General features: G+C 36.1%; 1 protein-coding gene across 5 annotated transcripts in view; it reads right to left on the reverse strand.

Annotated features, from left to right (window-relative positions):
• Positions 1-12,753, reverse strand: part of BCAS3 (BCAS3 microtubule associated cell migration factor) — a 373,866-nt gene that overhangs the window by 221,035 nt on the left and 140,078 nt on the right. For all 5 annotated transcript variants that reach the window (XM_082328352.1, XM_082328353.1, XM_082328351.1 and 2 more), the window contains exon 16: positions 11,924-12,074. In XM_082328352.1, the coding sequence (XP_082184478.1) occupies positions 11,924-12,074 (151 nt within the window). The remainder of the gene's footprint in view (positions 1-11,923; positions 12,075-12,753) is intronic.

Genomic DNA, 12,753 nt, shown 5'->3' on the forward strand with positions numbered 1-12,753 from the left:
CTTTCAAGGACTTTGATCAGTCCTGAAACTCTCGTACATGCAGGAGAAGCCAGAACGTCCCAAAAGAGCAATTGCAATTTATAGTCAGTAACTCGTGATATTGAACCACCACAAAGCACTTAATATCCAACTGTTAAAACTACAGCTACAGATTACTGGGTCAGAAATCTGTGTTCCAAAAAGTTCTTGACTATAATTATATCATCTTGCTTGCAGTGGCACTTCACGATGTATATTGGAATACTTAAATTAATATTAACATATTAAGTATTTATTAGCTGCTCAGAAAAAAATCAGAATAGATTTCTTTCACTTTGAAATAGTCATTCATCACAGAAACAGTATTTTTAACCAGTTCTGTAACAAACTGTGTATCGATAACTGTTTTTAGCTCTCATCTTCCAAATATTCATACACAAATATTCCTTCAGAAATGAAAATGTAAATGTATGCACTAATTAGAGTCCTGTTACTTACTGATCTATACTTCAATCAATAAATGATTGTTTTTAATATCGAACAAGATTGTTCAGAAGGACAGTGTTACCCATCAATCAATACAAAGCAAACTACGAATACAGATACGACTCAGCCATATTCACTTGCTCTTATAAACTCTGGAAAAAATCTTTCTATACTATCCTAATACTCTTGACATTCTGCATTTTTACCAACACAATCTGAGGTTATTAAAATAATTTAAAATGGAAAAAAAAGTTGGGAGTAAATGTTATTCTCGGCTACCAATTGGAGTAAACTTCTACAGAGACATAACTGACTTCAACCACTTCTTCAAGCCTTTAAGCAGAAGGCGATCTGGTACTCTAACAATACATTTTTGCAGGGTTCTCCACACTCTTCATCCCAAAGACCTATGCTCAACCAAATACAGTTATAAACAACCTTAGAAGAAATGGTGTAAGCTACGTTCTGTTTACACCATGTCTTTAAGATGTACATCTTTCAAGGCATGCATTTAAGTGTTGGTTTCAGTGCCAAAACATTTTTCCCTTCAAGAATGATGTTTTGTAGACAGAAAGAGCAGACCTTGTAAAACACGACTACTCATGTGGTTAAACTTAGTCCTGCTAAAAAATAAACACAAACAAACAAACAAAAATGACTAGTCCATCATATTGGTTTAGACATATTTCTGAAAAAACTGCCGAGATGCCAACAAGTCTATTCTGAAAACTATTGTAACTAAGGAATCTTTCATTTTACCACCATTTTACTTTATCCCTGAGTTTTCCTCAATACATTCCAACTCAAATTTCTTTCTTTCGGTAAACCTCAAAAGCCCAGTTATTTTCAGTAACAGTAATGCCATTAGAAAAATGTATTTTCATGTCATTGTGATATTTTAACAACTTGGAAACTATAAATCTTCATCATTATGTAGATGCAAACACCCTCTCAGCTTTATAAATGATAACAAAACAATAATGTTGAAGGTAGGTGGTGAATGACTTGTTTCTGCTATGAACTTCTGCTCTTTACTTGCTCTTAGTCTGTCAGCACTTCATAAATTATTCCAAGAACTGAAATCAAGGCACATTTGGTCTCACTTTTAAAAATAGTTAATTTAAAAGAATCTTCACAATATACTAACTTCCAAAAGATTCTTCCATATTTTTACTGAAAGGGATTGCGATGCAAGTAGTAGTACAGGTTGTTGGGAATCAACACTAAAAACAAGAAAGTGAAGCTAATGGAACCAAAACATTCACCCTTATAATGTCAGTCTTCCACACTAAGAAACAACGGCACTGTATTTAAGACATAAGGAAGATAAAAAGGCAGCGTACTTTTTCCTGTCTGGGTCTACCCAGCTGTGTTACTACACCAATTCAATGAGACACAGCAGTATTTTTATGCCAACTGTATCTGTGCAGAAACCTACAGCAGGAGTACAATAGTATATAAAAAAAGCTTTCAATTACACAGTTATTGCTCTGCTATAAATTTAATAAGAGCTGTGCCTCAACTGAAGACCATGTGCATGTCATTTCAGTTACCAACAGTTGACATTCACCTACCCCAACTGAAGTCAGTGACAAAGTCACCTACTAAAAGTCAAGTTAATCCCAAACTCCAGCTAAATACCACAATATTTGGGGAAATTTGTGTTGTTGATAATAATTAACTTCTCTTAACATAATTTTGGAGGATTATTTCCATTTTAAATGCAGAAGCACTGAGATGTAGATGTATACATGTCCAATGAAAACCGTACATGAGCATTTTCTACTGAAATGGCACAAAAAGTGATGGGAGCAAACTAAAGAACATTAAGACATCACTTTGTCAGATCTTAAAAAAAATGAAGAGACTCAGCAATAGCATGCAAGTTCTTTCATGTTGACAATGCCATAGGAAAAGATTAAGAGCTACTGAAACAATTCCACGCTACCACTTGTTGACTTTTGTAACGAATCAAACTCTGCCATAATCTCTGGAAATGCATTGCGTTAGCTCTTTATAAAAATCATAACTAATGACAATATTTTAACTAGCTTTCATTTTTTATTATTATTTATTTTTCTACTTTATGTAAGAAAGAATTAATAAATACTATTAAAATATTTTGAAAACCATAGGCAACTATGAAAACCAGAGGCTACACAGTACAGCGATGGAGTGTTCCTCAAAGAGCTTGGTGTCTCACAAAATACTGCCGACTCTTAAATTTGTCTTTAAGTTAATAGTCAAACAAGTAACATGACTTAAACAAAATAAATAAATTGCATATCTATGATACGAAGGAACTGCTTTACAAATTCAAATATTGTCAATCAAATAGTAAGTCTCTGCAAAGACTGAGAATCACATTGGGTTTATATTCCCAAAGAATAGGCTGCAAATACATCAGATTGATAGAAACAAAAGCATTTATCCACTCCTTTATTTATCCACTATTTATCCAGCTCCTTTATTCGCCAGGCAGTAAGCTGTCAAATCTCCTTTCATTTTGTTTACATAATTTTAGGTCTCATTAAGACCTTAATGGAAACAACATGATTTCTTCCCCCACCCAAAGTGTGTTTTTTATCCTAATTTCTCTGTCGGCTAGTAAAGACCATATTTTTGAGCTAGCACTGGCATTAAACAAACCACAAAAGAGTCCTGTGAAAGACAGGCAACAATTTTTGAGTCTATTTCATATATTCCCCTCTTTAATCTAGGCCTTTTAATCTTGCCTCAATCTAAAATCATTGCTGGTTGACAAGCGTCTCTGCTGCTTCATGCAGGGGGGGGGCTGAAACATCCATTTGCTAAGACAATCCACTTTCAAAACTCTTCTTCCAGAGCCTTTTCAGTTCTTAGACCACCATCAGACAAAATACTTAGGTGCATCGTAAACTACATTTAGAAACGGTTCTTAGGAAGACTACTTCAGTAACCAGATGTTCTCTAGGAATAAGGCAAAGTCATCTTCTTTCCTTTAGTGTCATATTCAGTGCCTCCGCTTTTCCTGCCTTCGGTGTAGCTCCCGTATCCCTCACCAGCTGTCCTCTGCCATTCTCTTGAGAACTCCGTATCCTAACGAAGCTCTTAAGAAGTTCTTTCTGCTGAAGATAGTATTTTGACAGAGACATAAGGGGGTGATATATGTGGAACAAGCTTCTAGTAGTAGAAACAAGAGCCACATACAAGTATTCCAGCAGATACTGATAGATATAAACTAGTAAGTATCCTCAGCTGAACTTTAAAAAAAAAAAACAAACCCAAACCCAACCCAAACCCAAAAGACTCCTAGCTGAAAGTTTCTAAATTTTCTAAGAAAGTTGTAAGATGTTCAAACTTCTTCCATTTTTGTTGCCTAAAACTTCAACCACCTAACCCCCATCTCATTGTAAAAAGGCGACTGGAGGTTATGTAGCACTGTACGAACACTGAACCGAGCTCCAACACAGGGCAACTTGTTAAAACTTGGTGGTTTTTTTTCCTGTCAGTATTTTTCTAATATGCTGAAATTTTACATATTAAATCCAAAACCCCCTATTATTTAAAATATCCTGATTTTAATGGAACTGTGGTTTATTTTTTTTCCTGAAGTGTGATAAGCTGCTTTTTTTATTTTGAGTGCCCATTTTACTTGCTTCATCTCTCTTACTGCAGTACTTTACTGTCTACTCACTGCTAATTTGGCTTATTTTCGAGAGGTCATCATCGATGTTTTCTGTCTGTAAGCAACTTAGGGCTACAATAATAAAGGAAGCTATACAGAAAAAAAAGAGGCTTGTTTTGGAAAGATATTGCAATCATTTTTGCCCACTGGGAAATAATTTATTTTTTCAACTTCTCTGCTACTTAAAAATTACATGCCCTCTCAAAGATAAAAAAGAAAAAAAGCGAATGCATTTTCTTTGACAATGCTTGATGGTGAACACGCATCCATAGTTCAAAAGTGAAATTGTGCAGTGCTTCCACCTATGGATCAGCCATGCAAGTAAACAAATTAAAAAAAAAATTAATTCAAAATTAAAAAGTCTAAGCACAGAGTTATTTTCAGTGAGGACAGCAAATGAATTATAGGCATGCTGGGTTTGAACTGGGAACTCACCATGGAGCTTTTATGGAAAAACATCCTGCTCCAAACAGGTAAGGTCTTCACGTAAAGGGGAAAAATGCACAGAAATTAGATGAAAACTCCATTACCAACAAGTACACTGTATATCATGCTATTAAGATTTATGCAGAAGGTAAACAAAATATTTTTTTATAACCGTTCATGATGCTCTGAAAGAGATGTAGACCTCTAATGTAACCAGCATGCTGACGCTCACAGACATAACCGCTCACGTGAACAGTCCCACTGACAACGCAACCACCCACAGAAGCAGGAGCTGACGGGGTAGGCTCTTCATGCACAACGGCTGTGACAAACATAACGCACCAGTTGCAAGCAGGCTTTAACGTTATAATTCAAGTTGGACACAGTTTAGGTTTCCTTCCTGAAATCCCCTGACAAATCTGAGGCAAAAGCAGTCAACAGCCTTAAACAGACATTAAAGTCGAAACTAATAGAAAAAGAAAATTAGCATTAAAAGCAACAAATACGTGGGTGTTTTCCATGAAACACTGGAGGTCTGAGTTGGGACAGTTTTACAAATTTACTGAAAAGAGGCAAGTCCTAAGTAAAAACGACAACAAGTACAAGCACAAGCACAACCTTTTAGAGAAAATTACTCAGCCCTTTCCCTAGGACAGAAACACACTATTAAATTAACAATCTTTAGCAACTGTATGACGCAGCAGCCTTATTTCCCCACTTACAAGCTTGCGTGAAGTGCAGGAAAGAGAACCCTAACTTATTTCAAATGTGATGTTAAAAATCACTTGATACAGAGTTTAATGTTTTTGGCCACTCAACAATTTATTTACACCATGATTTTTTTTTTTTTTGTTATTGTTGTTCAAGTATTTTGCCCAGTTTTTAAAGTGGTATCACACCCCATTAATTTGAGTGCATTTTTAGTGGGTATCTCCCTTGTTCTTTACATCACCCTTGAAAAAGCCATCGCCATACTGACATTTGCATAAAATCTGAAAAGGAGGAACAGGAGGTAAATTTAGAGCTACTCACATGCACAAGGCTGCTTTGATTCTCATTTGGGATGTAACACCATCCACGGAATTGCTGAATAACTGATTTTGTAAATGCCAATGTGTCATTTTTCTTTTTATACTCTGACTCAGCGATAAATTCTGGCTAGTTGAAACAAGTGAAATATTTTCAGGCAATGAACTAACAGAAAAGGTCTACCAGAGAAAGACGTGTAAAGCACTCAGCTATATGCCTACACAATTACAAGGATACCAGCCTGATAAAAAAGAATTCTGTGAACTAAATTTGACGCGAGAACATCATCAATGAATGAAGACATCCTCTTAAAACTCATTTAGGTGAAGGTACAAACCTAAGACATATATTCTTCGACATGCAAAGAAGTAAAAATACAATAAAGAATAGAATATTGCAGGAAAAATCCCTATTTTATTTATTAGCAATATAGGCCAAGAAACATACTGAAGATCTTTTGAACTCTGTATAACAGACAAACCTTTAACTGTTTGGATTTAAATAAATGTTTGGTTAACACTTTGGGGGAGAGAGCTTATTTGGTAGAACCAGCTGCCTTTCTAGACATAATATATCATCTTTGAATAGCGATAAAACCCAATCAAATTGTATGAACTGCATGAATTGTATGATCTCCTATACAGTCAACACATTCAGCCCTTGAGTGGAAGGCTGTTCTAATGGCTCCACAGAAGATTAGCCCAGCACTATCGCACTGTTTCAATATTTAATGGACAGCCAAGTCTTCTGCGTAACCCATAGCCAATATAATTTAAAACCTAGCATGTATCTAGTGTAAATTTGAAGAGTCATAGGAGAGTGGTCGAATCTGACGGGGAGTTTAGAATTTCTAAATTATCATCCTGGACATTTTGGCAAGTGTTTTTTTTCTTCCCCTCTGCCTCAGTTTCTCTCTCTGCAAATGACATTTAGCTGAGCTCATTAGAACATTTTAGAAGATAACACGAGCTTTTTTTTTTTTTGCACAACATACTATGTTGACCTGATTATACTTGCAAATTAACAAATTCTTTCTATTTTAATTACAAATTGACCCAGGTGGATACATGCTTCAATTGAAGGTTTTGGTTGTTTGCTTGTTTTTAACATGGATACAAGATCTTGTATCATGAAGAAAATGTAATTAAACTTCCGAAGACTACAGTAGAGTCTTAATAAAAAGCCTTATAGTGTGGGAGAGACAACTTAGCATTCCCTTTACGTTCACAAGACCTAATTTCTTTTAAGATGACCATTTTTTTTTCCTATGATATTTACATAAGCAACTGTTTTTCACTATTTCCTTCACATAATATGGGTGGTATGCTAATTGAGAGAGAGAGAATGTACAAATTACAGGATAACCCAACCTTGAAAAGACAGCACCAGATGGCTACGCTCGGTGACAGTAACAGAGCAATGCCAAGGCAGAAAAACTCACTGAGGTTCCCCATTCTCAGAGCTAGTGAGAAATTCCAAAGGAAAATTATTGAATGAAGATGATTTATGATTCAAAATTCCAACAAAATTTTCTTAATTTCTTATCAGATTCTGGGGTTTAGCAAATTGAAAACCGAAACATTCTTTGATTTTGTGTTATCATGTATAATAAAAACTATTTAAGCTTTTAATACGCTGTGCAACACCCACTTAGTCTAACCCTCATCGCTGTCTGTTGCCATAGCGAGAATCCTTCCATAAGTAGTGACATCTTAACAAAATATAGTGCAAATAGCTGTATTTCATATCAATTGCAAATCATTACAGTAGTTGCCTTATTACCAAAATGTATTACAAAAGCTAAAGGTGACACAAAACACATCTGAGAAATGTGCCGGAAAGAGAATGTCTGGCTTCAGCATGCAGGAAAGCTGACCCACTGTGCCGAATCCTTTAGCTTTACTTCTTAATTTTTTTCTTGACTTTTTTAGTTACTTTTTCCTACTTAATTGTACCATGAAGTCATGACTTTGCACTCCTTATTTTTGTTTGCTTCAGTAGTAGAACCCAGGATAAATTAAGCTCTCTGAGTCAAAATAAAACAAGTGGATATTAGCGATTTTCAGTACAAATAATATAAGCAATGAGAAACATTAAAATGACAAAATTGCATCAGACACTTTACCTACTTTTCCCTTTCCTTACTGGGGCTGGAACGAGGGATGGGATGAAGAACGGATGGAGTTTCATGTTTAAAAACACACTATCTAAATCTTTTGGGTGGAAAAAGGTAAGGTTCATTCCTTTTCCTATAAGGTACATTGGCTGTTTCTGTTTTGACAAGACTCAACTAATGCAGGTTACATCCTGGTGTTTCACTAAAGCGATAATGAATTTGAGAATGAAGTATGATACAAATATAATGACCCTATCCCTTGAGAAAGTTAAAACAAATGCTGCTGTCAGAGAAGCCAACTTTTACAAAAGTTTTTCTTTTGGGACAATTATTGTATCTTTTATTTCCCTCCTTCCTATTACAGCTCATCTGTGTCCTCACATTCTTACGAACTGGAAACTAAGTACAACTCATTCCACAAACACAAGGAACGCTTATAGAGCTACTGCAAAGCACAAAGCTGTCTTCTAACATATTCTGATTCACTGCCTTTTATAGACAAGCATGAGATGGATCATACAGTTCTTCCCCTTTCAAATCTATAAGCTCTTTGTAAATGAGCAATGAATTAACCCATTCACTAGACTTGAGAAGGAAGTCAGCACTACTAGTAAAATTTTGAGAGGGAAACTGAGGCACAGATATATAAAGACTTATTAAATCTAGCTCTTTTACTGTCTTACGTCCCCCTAATCTTTAAAACATAAGATGCTTCCTTACTCATTGATGTTAGAGCCCCTTTGGGAAAGCCTATCTGCTCCTCAGAATGTGCTGACAGTACCAACTACAGGAAAGCGAGTCAATGGGATGACAAAATATAGGGACAAAAATTAAGTGCTTCGTGAAGGTGCAAAAATTACAATGAGAGACTTGGAAAAGCAAGGGAAAAACAGAGGGCAGGGAACAAGGAAACAATAATGATGGCAAGAAGGGAGGTAATGCTCTGAGATAGTGCTGAGAATGTAGATTGTATTCAGAATAAGAGAGTTTAATGACTGATCAGAAAACGTTCCAAAACCCACAAGTTCACATGAGAAAAAAGCACCTGTGATGAACAGTGCAGCCATGAGACAACTCCAGATTCTGGTCTTTCATTCCCACAGGGCTACTGTGAACAATTTTAAAAAATTTTCTGCCATTCCACTTGTCAAGTAAAATGACATGCTTTGCAGCTCTGCTTGAGACAGATGATATTAAAAGCACTGATCAGTCCTTTCAGTACCTGAAAAATATTTTGCTGTCTTGGATACTAGCATAAAAAAAACCCAACTTGACTTTTTGGTTAATAGAACCTGCAGAACTTAATTAAGATATCTAGTATTAAAGAAGCTTTTCATATGTTAAAAGCAAATAAAGCGCACAAATCCAGAACTGCTAATTATATGGTATTCTTTCAGTTTTGCTTTTTACTTTTAGAAATGTACTGCAATAGATTAAATTTGTAATTCTATAAAAGTGGCAACAACAGAAAAGGAACTGCTTTGAGGGCCACTGAATAGCGACTGTAAAATCCAACTGATGGCGAGTGCGTCTCCTTTTCTGATCACTGCACAATCACAAGGTTAAGCAGCTGCTCCCAAAGAAGAGCCTTGTTTCCTCGGAGCAGTGCTTAAAGGTGCTGACCATGTAGGTGTAAATACATCTGTCTTTTGCCATTTGCAGTAATACATGCCTCCTACACTTCTCAGAGTGAGGCAGATGGTCCCTGTCCTGTCTAAATATTACACTGTACAGACTTACATTGCTATGTGTTTCTCGAAATATGAGGGCAGATGTTAAATATGTTAAACACACGCTTTGCCCCCTGGAGGTTTAAGTTAAGGCTGCCGTCTCAATTTGGTCAGTTTAGGCATGCCAGGCTTCTTGGATCCTAGGCATTCCTCTTAAATCCCTGCTTTATAAATACAGCTTTTCATGTTAATTTCGTGTACTTTCATCAAATATTTTGGATGCAGAACAAATGAAGGAAGCTCTCAGCTTAGCATTACACATCTACACGGGCTTCGCTGAAAATTATGATCTTCATTCATGAAAACTCTATTTACACAGCAGGGTATTTCCCATGACTCTTGTTTTCCCCCCTTACATAAGCCTCGCTGAGTATTTTAAATTTTTTAGTTTTAAAAATTACACAAAATAATAGGACAAAGACAGTTTGTGAATAGTAAAATTTACTTAAAGAAAACTATGAATATGAGCACTCTCTGAATATGGTTAAGCTAGCTAAGAATAAAACATTAAATAAAAATGCAGATTTATTACATTTGCAATAGTTCTGGAAAAGCTTGCTGGTATCACCACAGCATTAAGGAAACAGCCTTTGTAAAGGCCACTGCATGAATTACCGTTGTAAACCAAGTGCTTTTTTAAAATCATCATCCTCGCCATTGCTTCTGTCACCCTCCCTTCCCCCCAGCAGACCCTCAGATGGCTTTTTATTTTCTTTTTCTGTCTTGTCCCACCCAGTTCTCAGTGTCTGTTCCATTTCTAGGAGTCTACCAACTGAGCCCAGAATTACATTTCTGTCCTTCTCTGACTGTACTCAAGTGACCTTTTTGATATTTTTCCCTCTTTCAGGAACTGTAACTCCCTGCCTATCTCCACGCACACCAGCCTCGCTCTGATCCTACCTCCCCTCCTGTCCTCAGCCAAGATCACACCTTTCCGTACTTTCAAAATTCACCTGATTGCTAGCGCAATTGTAAGCAGGAAAAAAGGCAAAAATAAGCAACTTAAACGTATGTGTGGAAGAAGTTAAATGGCAACATTACCCTTGTACTGCTTCTTTACTGTTTCATAAGGCCCATTTACAATTATCTATGAAGTTCAGGAACTTATCTGCAGAGAGCCTCTGTGCTTAGGGCAACTGTGTGTTCGTAGTTCATGATGTGGCTCAACAAACAAGCCTAATGAAATTCCTGTTTAGAGCAGCGACAGCAGGACTGGATTGTTAGATAGACATATATAGAGATACACATGTATATATGTGCATACATATGTAAGCTTTAGAACCTTATCATGCATACTTAGTGCACTAAACAAAGAATAACAGATTTTACAGGATGTCCTGAACACTCAAGCACAGACTGTGGGAATTAGTCAGGGAGAGAGGGAACATCCGTGAGCTCTCGCCTGAAAAATAATTCCCGGTTCACGAAACACGAGGTAAAATTCACCTCACTATCGGGGTTTGAGCAAGAAACCACTGAAGCAAGCAAGCCAGTGCCTGCACCCATTTGCCAAAACACAGGAAAATGTTATGAACCTGCAGGACTCTCAATTGTTTTGTCCAACCACATGCCATATGTGATCTATTTTTCTTAAAAATATAAAAGCCATCTGTAAATTAATGGATCAGACTTTTCACTAGAAAATATTCAGGGATTTGAACAACCAAACAGTGAGAGAGGGGAAAAAATACAATAATCACCCACTAGCTTTATGTATTAACTACAAAAACTGAAGATTTGAAATTTAGCAAGAGAAAAGTATCAACAGTTGAACAGTATCATTCAACTTAAAAATTGTTACAGTTTATGAAGCTCACAAAATCTTCTTAGTAGTTATAACACACATACATTTAGTAGAGCTTTTCACAACAAATATTTTGAAGCGCTTTATCATGGCACAGTGAGAAGTACCAAAGTGCAGCTGGCTCCGGAATGAAAGCCCACACGTGAATTTCATAGTACAGAACAGTCACTTCAGAGGAAAAATAAGGTCAAGAAAACAGCAGGATTAAGTTTCCTCTTTATACTCAATCTGGCTTACTGTCTTTCCATTTCTGATGGTCAAAAATCATTTCTGCTTGAAAAGTTTGGATATCAAAACAAACTTAAAAAAAAAAAAAAAACACAACAAAAAACCCATAACTTATTCTTACTGAATACAGCTCTGCTAATGTTTCATACCAGTTCCTGGTGTGAAACTTGTCCTGATGTCAGCGTACAGTATTTCCCATATGTCAGACTGCAAGAAAATGACCCACCCAAATGAACACTCCTGAATTTTGAAGAGATTTGTTTTCAGGTTTTGTTCACTTATCTGATGCTGGTTTTCTTTCCCTGTCTCCTCTTCCCCCCACCCCCCTCCTGTTGCCATTAAATTACATACACTGAAATTAAAATAAGGAATAAAACTAGGTATCACTAGTAACACAAATTATTTCCATATTAATTATAAATAACAATGTTAAGAAAGGTTCGTGCAGATACACTTACCCTGTGCGTTTGGTGATGGTCCCTAATGTCATTGGCTGTTTGATCTGAGCGAGAGGCAACACCACAGTCAAACTTGGAAGAGGCAGGAGTCGAGGGTTCCCAGGATTATTGTTTGTGAAGTTATTGTAAGTGTCTTGGCTGTTCAATTTACCTTGATGGGACAGAGACGTAATAAAACACATTACTGAAATTTTTTCTTCATTTATCGTTTCTAACAACTGCCTGAAATAAGCCATTGCCAAAAAAAAAGGTAAAAAAATTTAAAAAAGAAATTACAAGCTCCTATTGTAAGCAAAAACATATCTAAAAAAGTCATCTTCATTTCAGGTTAAAAATAAATGACAATGGAAGCAGAAAAGATTTATTTGTATATATGGGGATAAGGTCCCCTTCCATGGAAAGGAAATTATTCTTGCTGCTTGCCTGACAGTTTTGTTCACCAAAATGTATTTGAGTTTGGTTTGAAGAACAAACTCTGGATTCCAATTCTCTATGGAAAAAAAAAATATTCTGGAAGGGAACTATTTTCCTAAAGTACCACATACAGTCCTGGTAATTGAAAGTCCTGAAAAGGTCGCTTTTGTTGTCTCTACGGATAAAGGCACACATAATAGTAATCTGCTGAACTAAGACTGGAGGAAAATAACAAGCAACTATACAAAATAAAGCCATGCCAAGCTACATGTAAAACTCAAGAAAGTATCAGAAAAGTAATAAACTTTATATACATTCAAAAAAGAAGACGACGACGACGACAAAATGCAGGTACTCAAAAAAAGGAAGGGGAAAACATAACAAAAAAATCCCAGCAACCCTAAATTTAGCTTGTT

Source organism: Platalea leucorodia, assembly GCF_965183815.1.
Source record: "Platalea leucorodia genome assembly, chromosome: 16".
Classification (NCBI taxonomy): Eukaryota; Metazoa; Chordata; class Aves; order Pelecaniformes; family Threskiornithidae; genus Platalea; species Platalea leucorodia.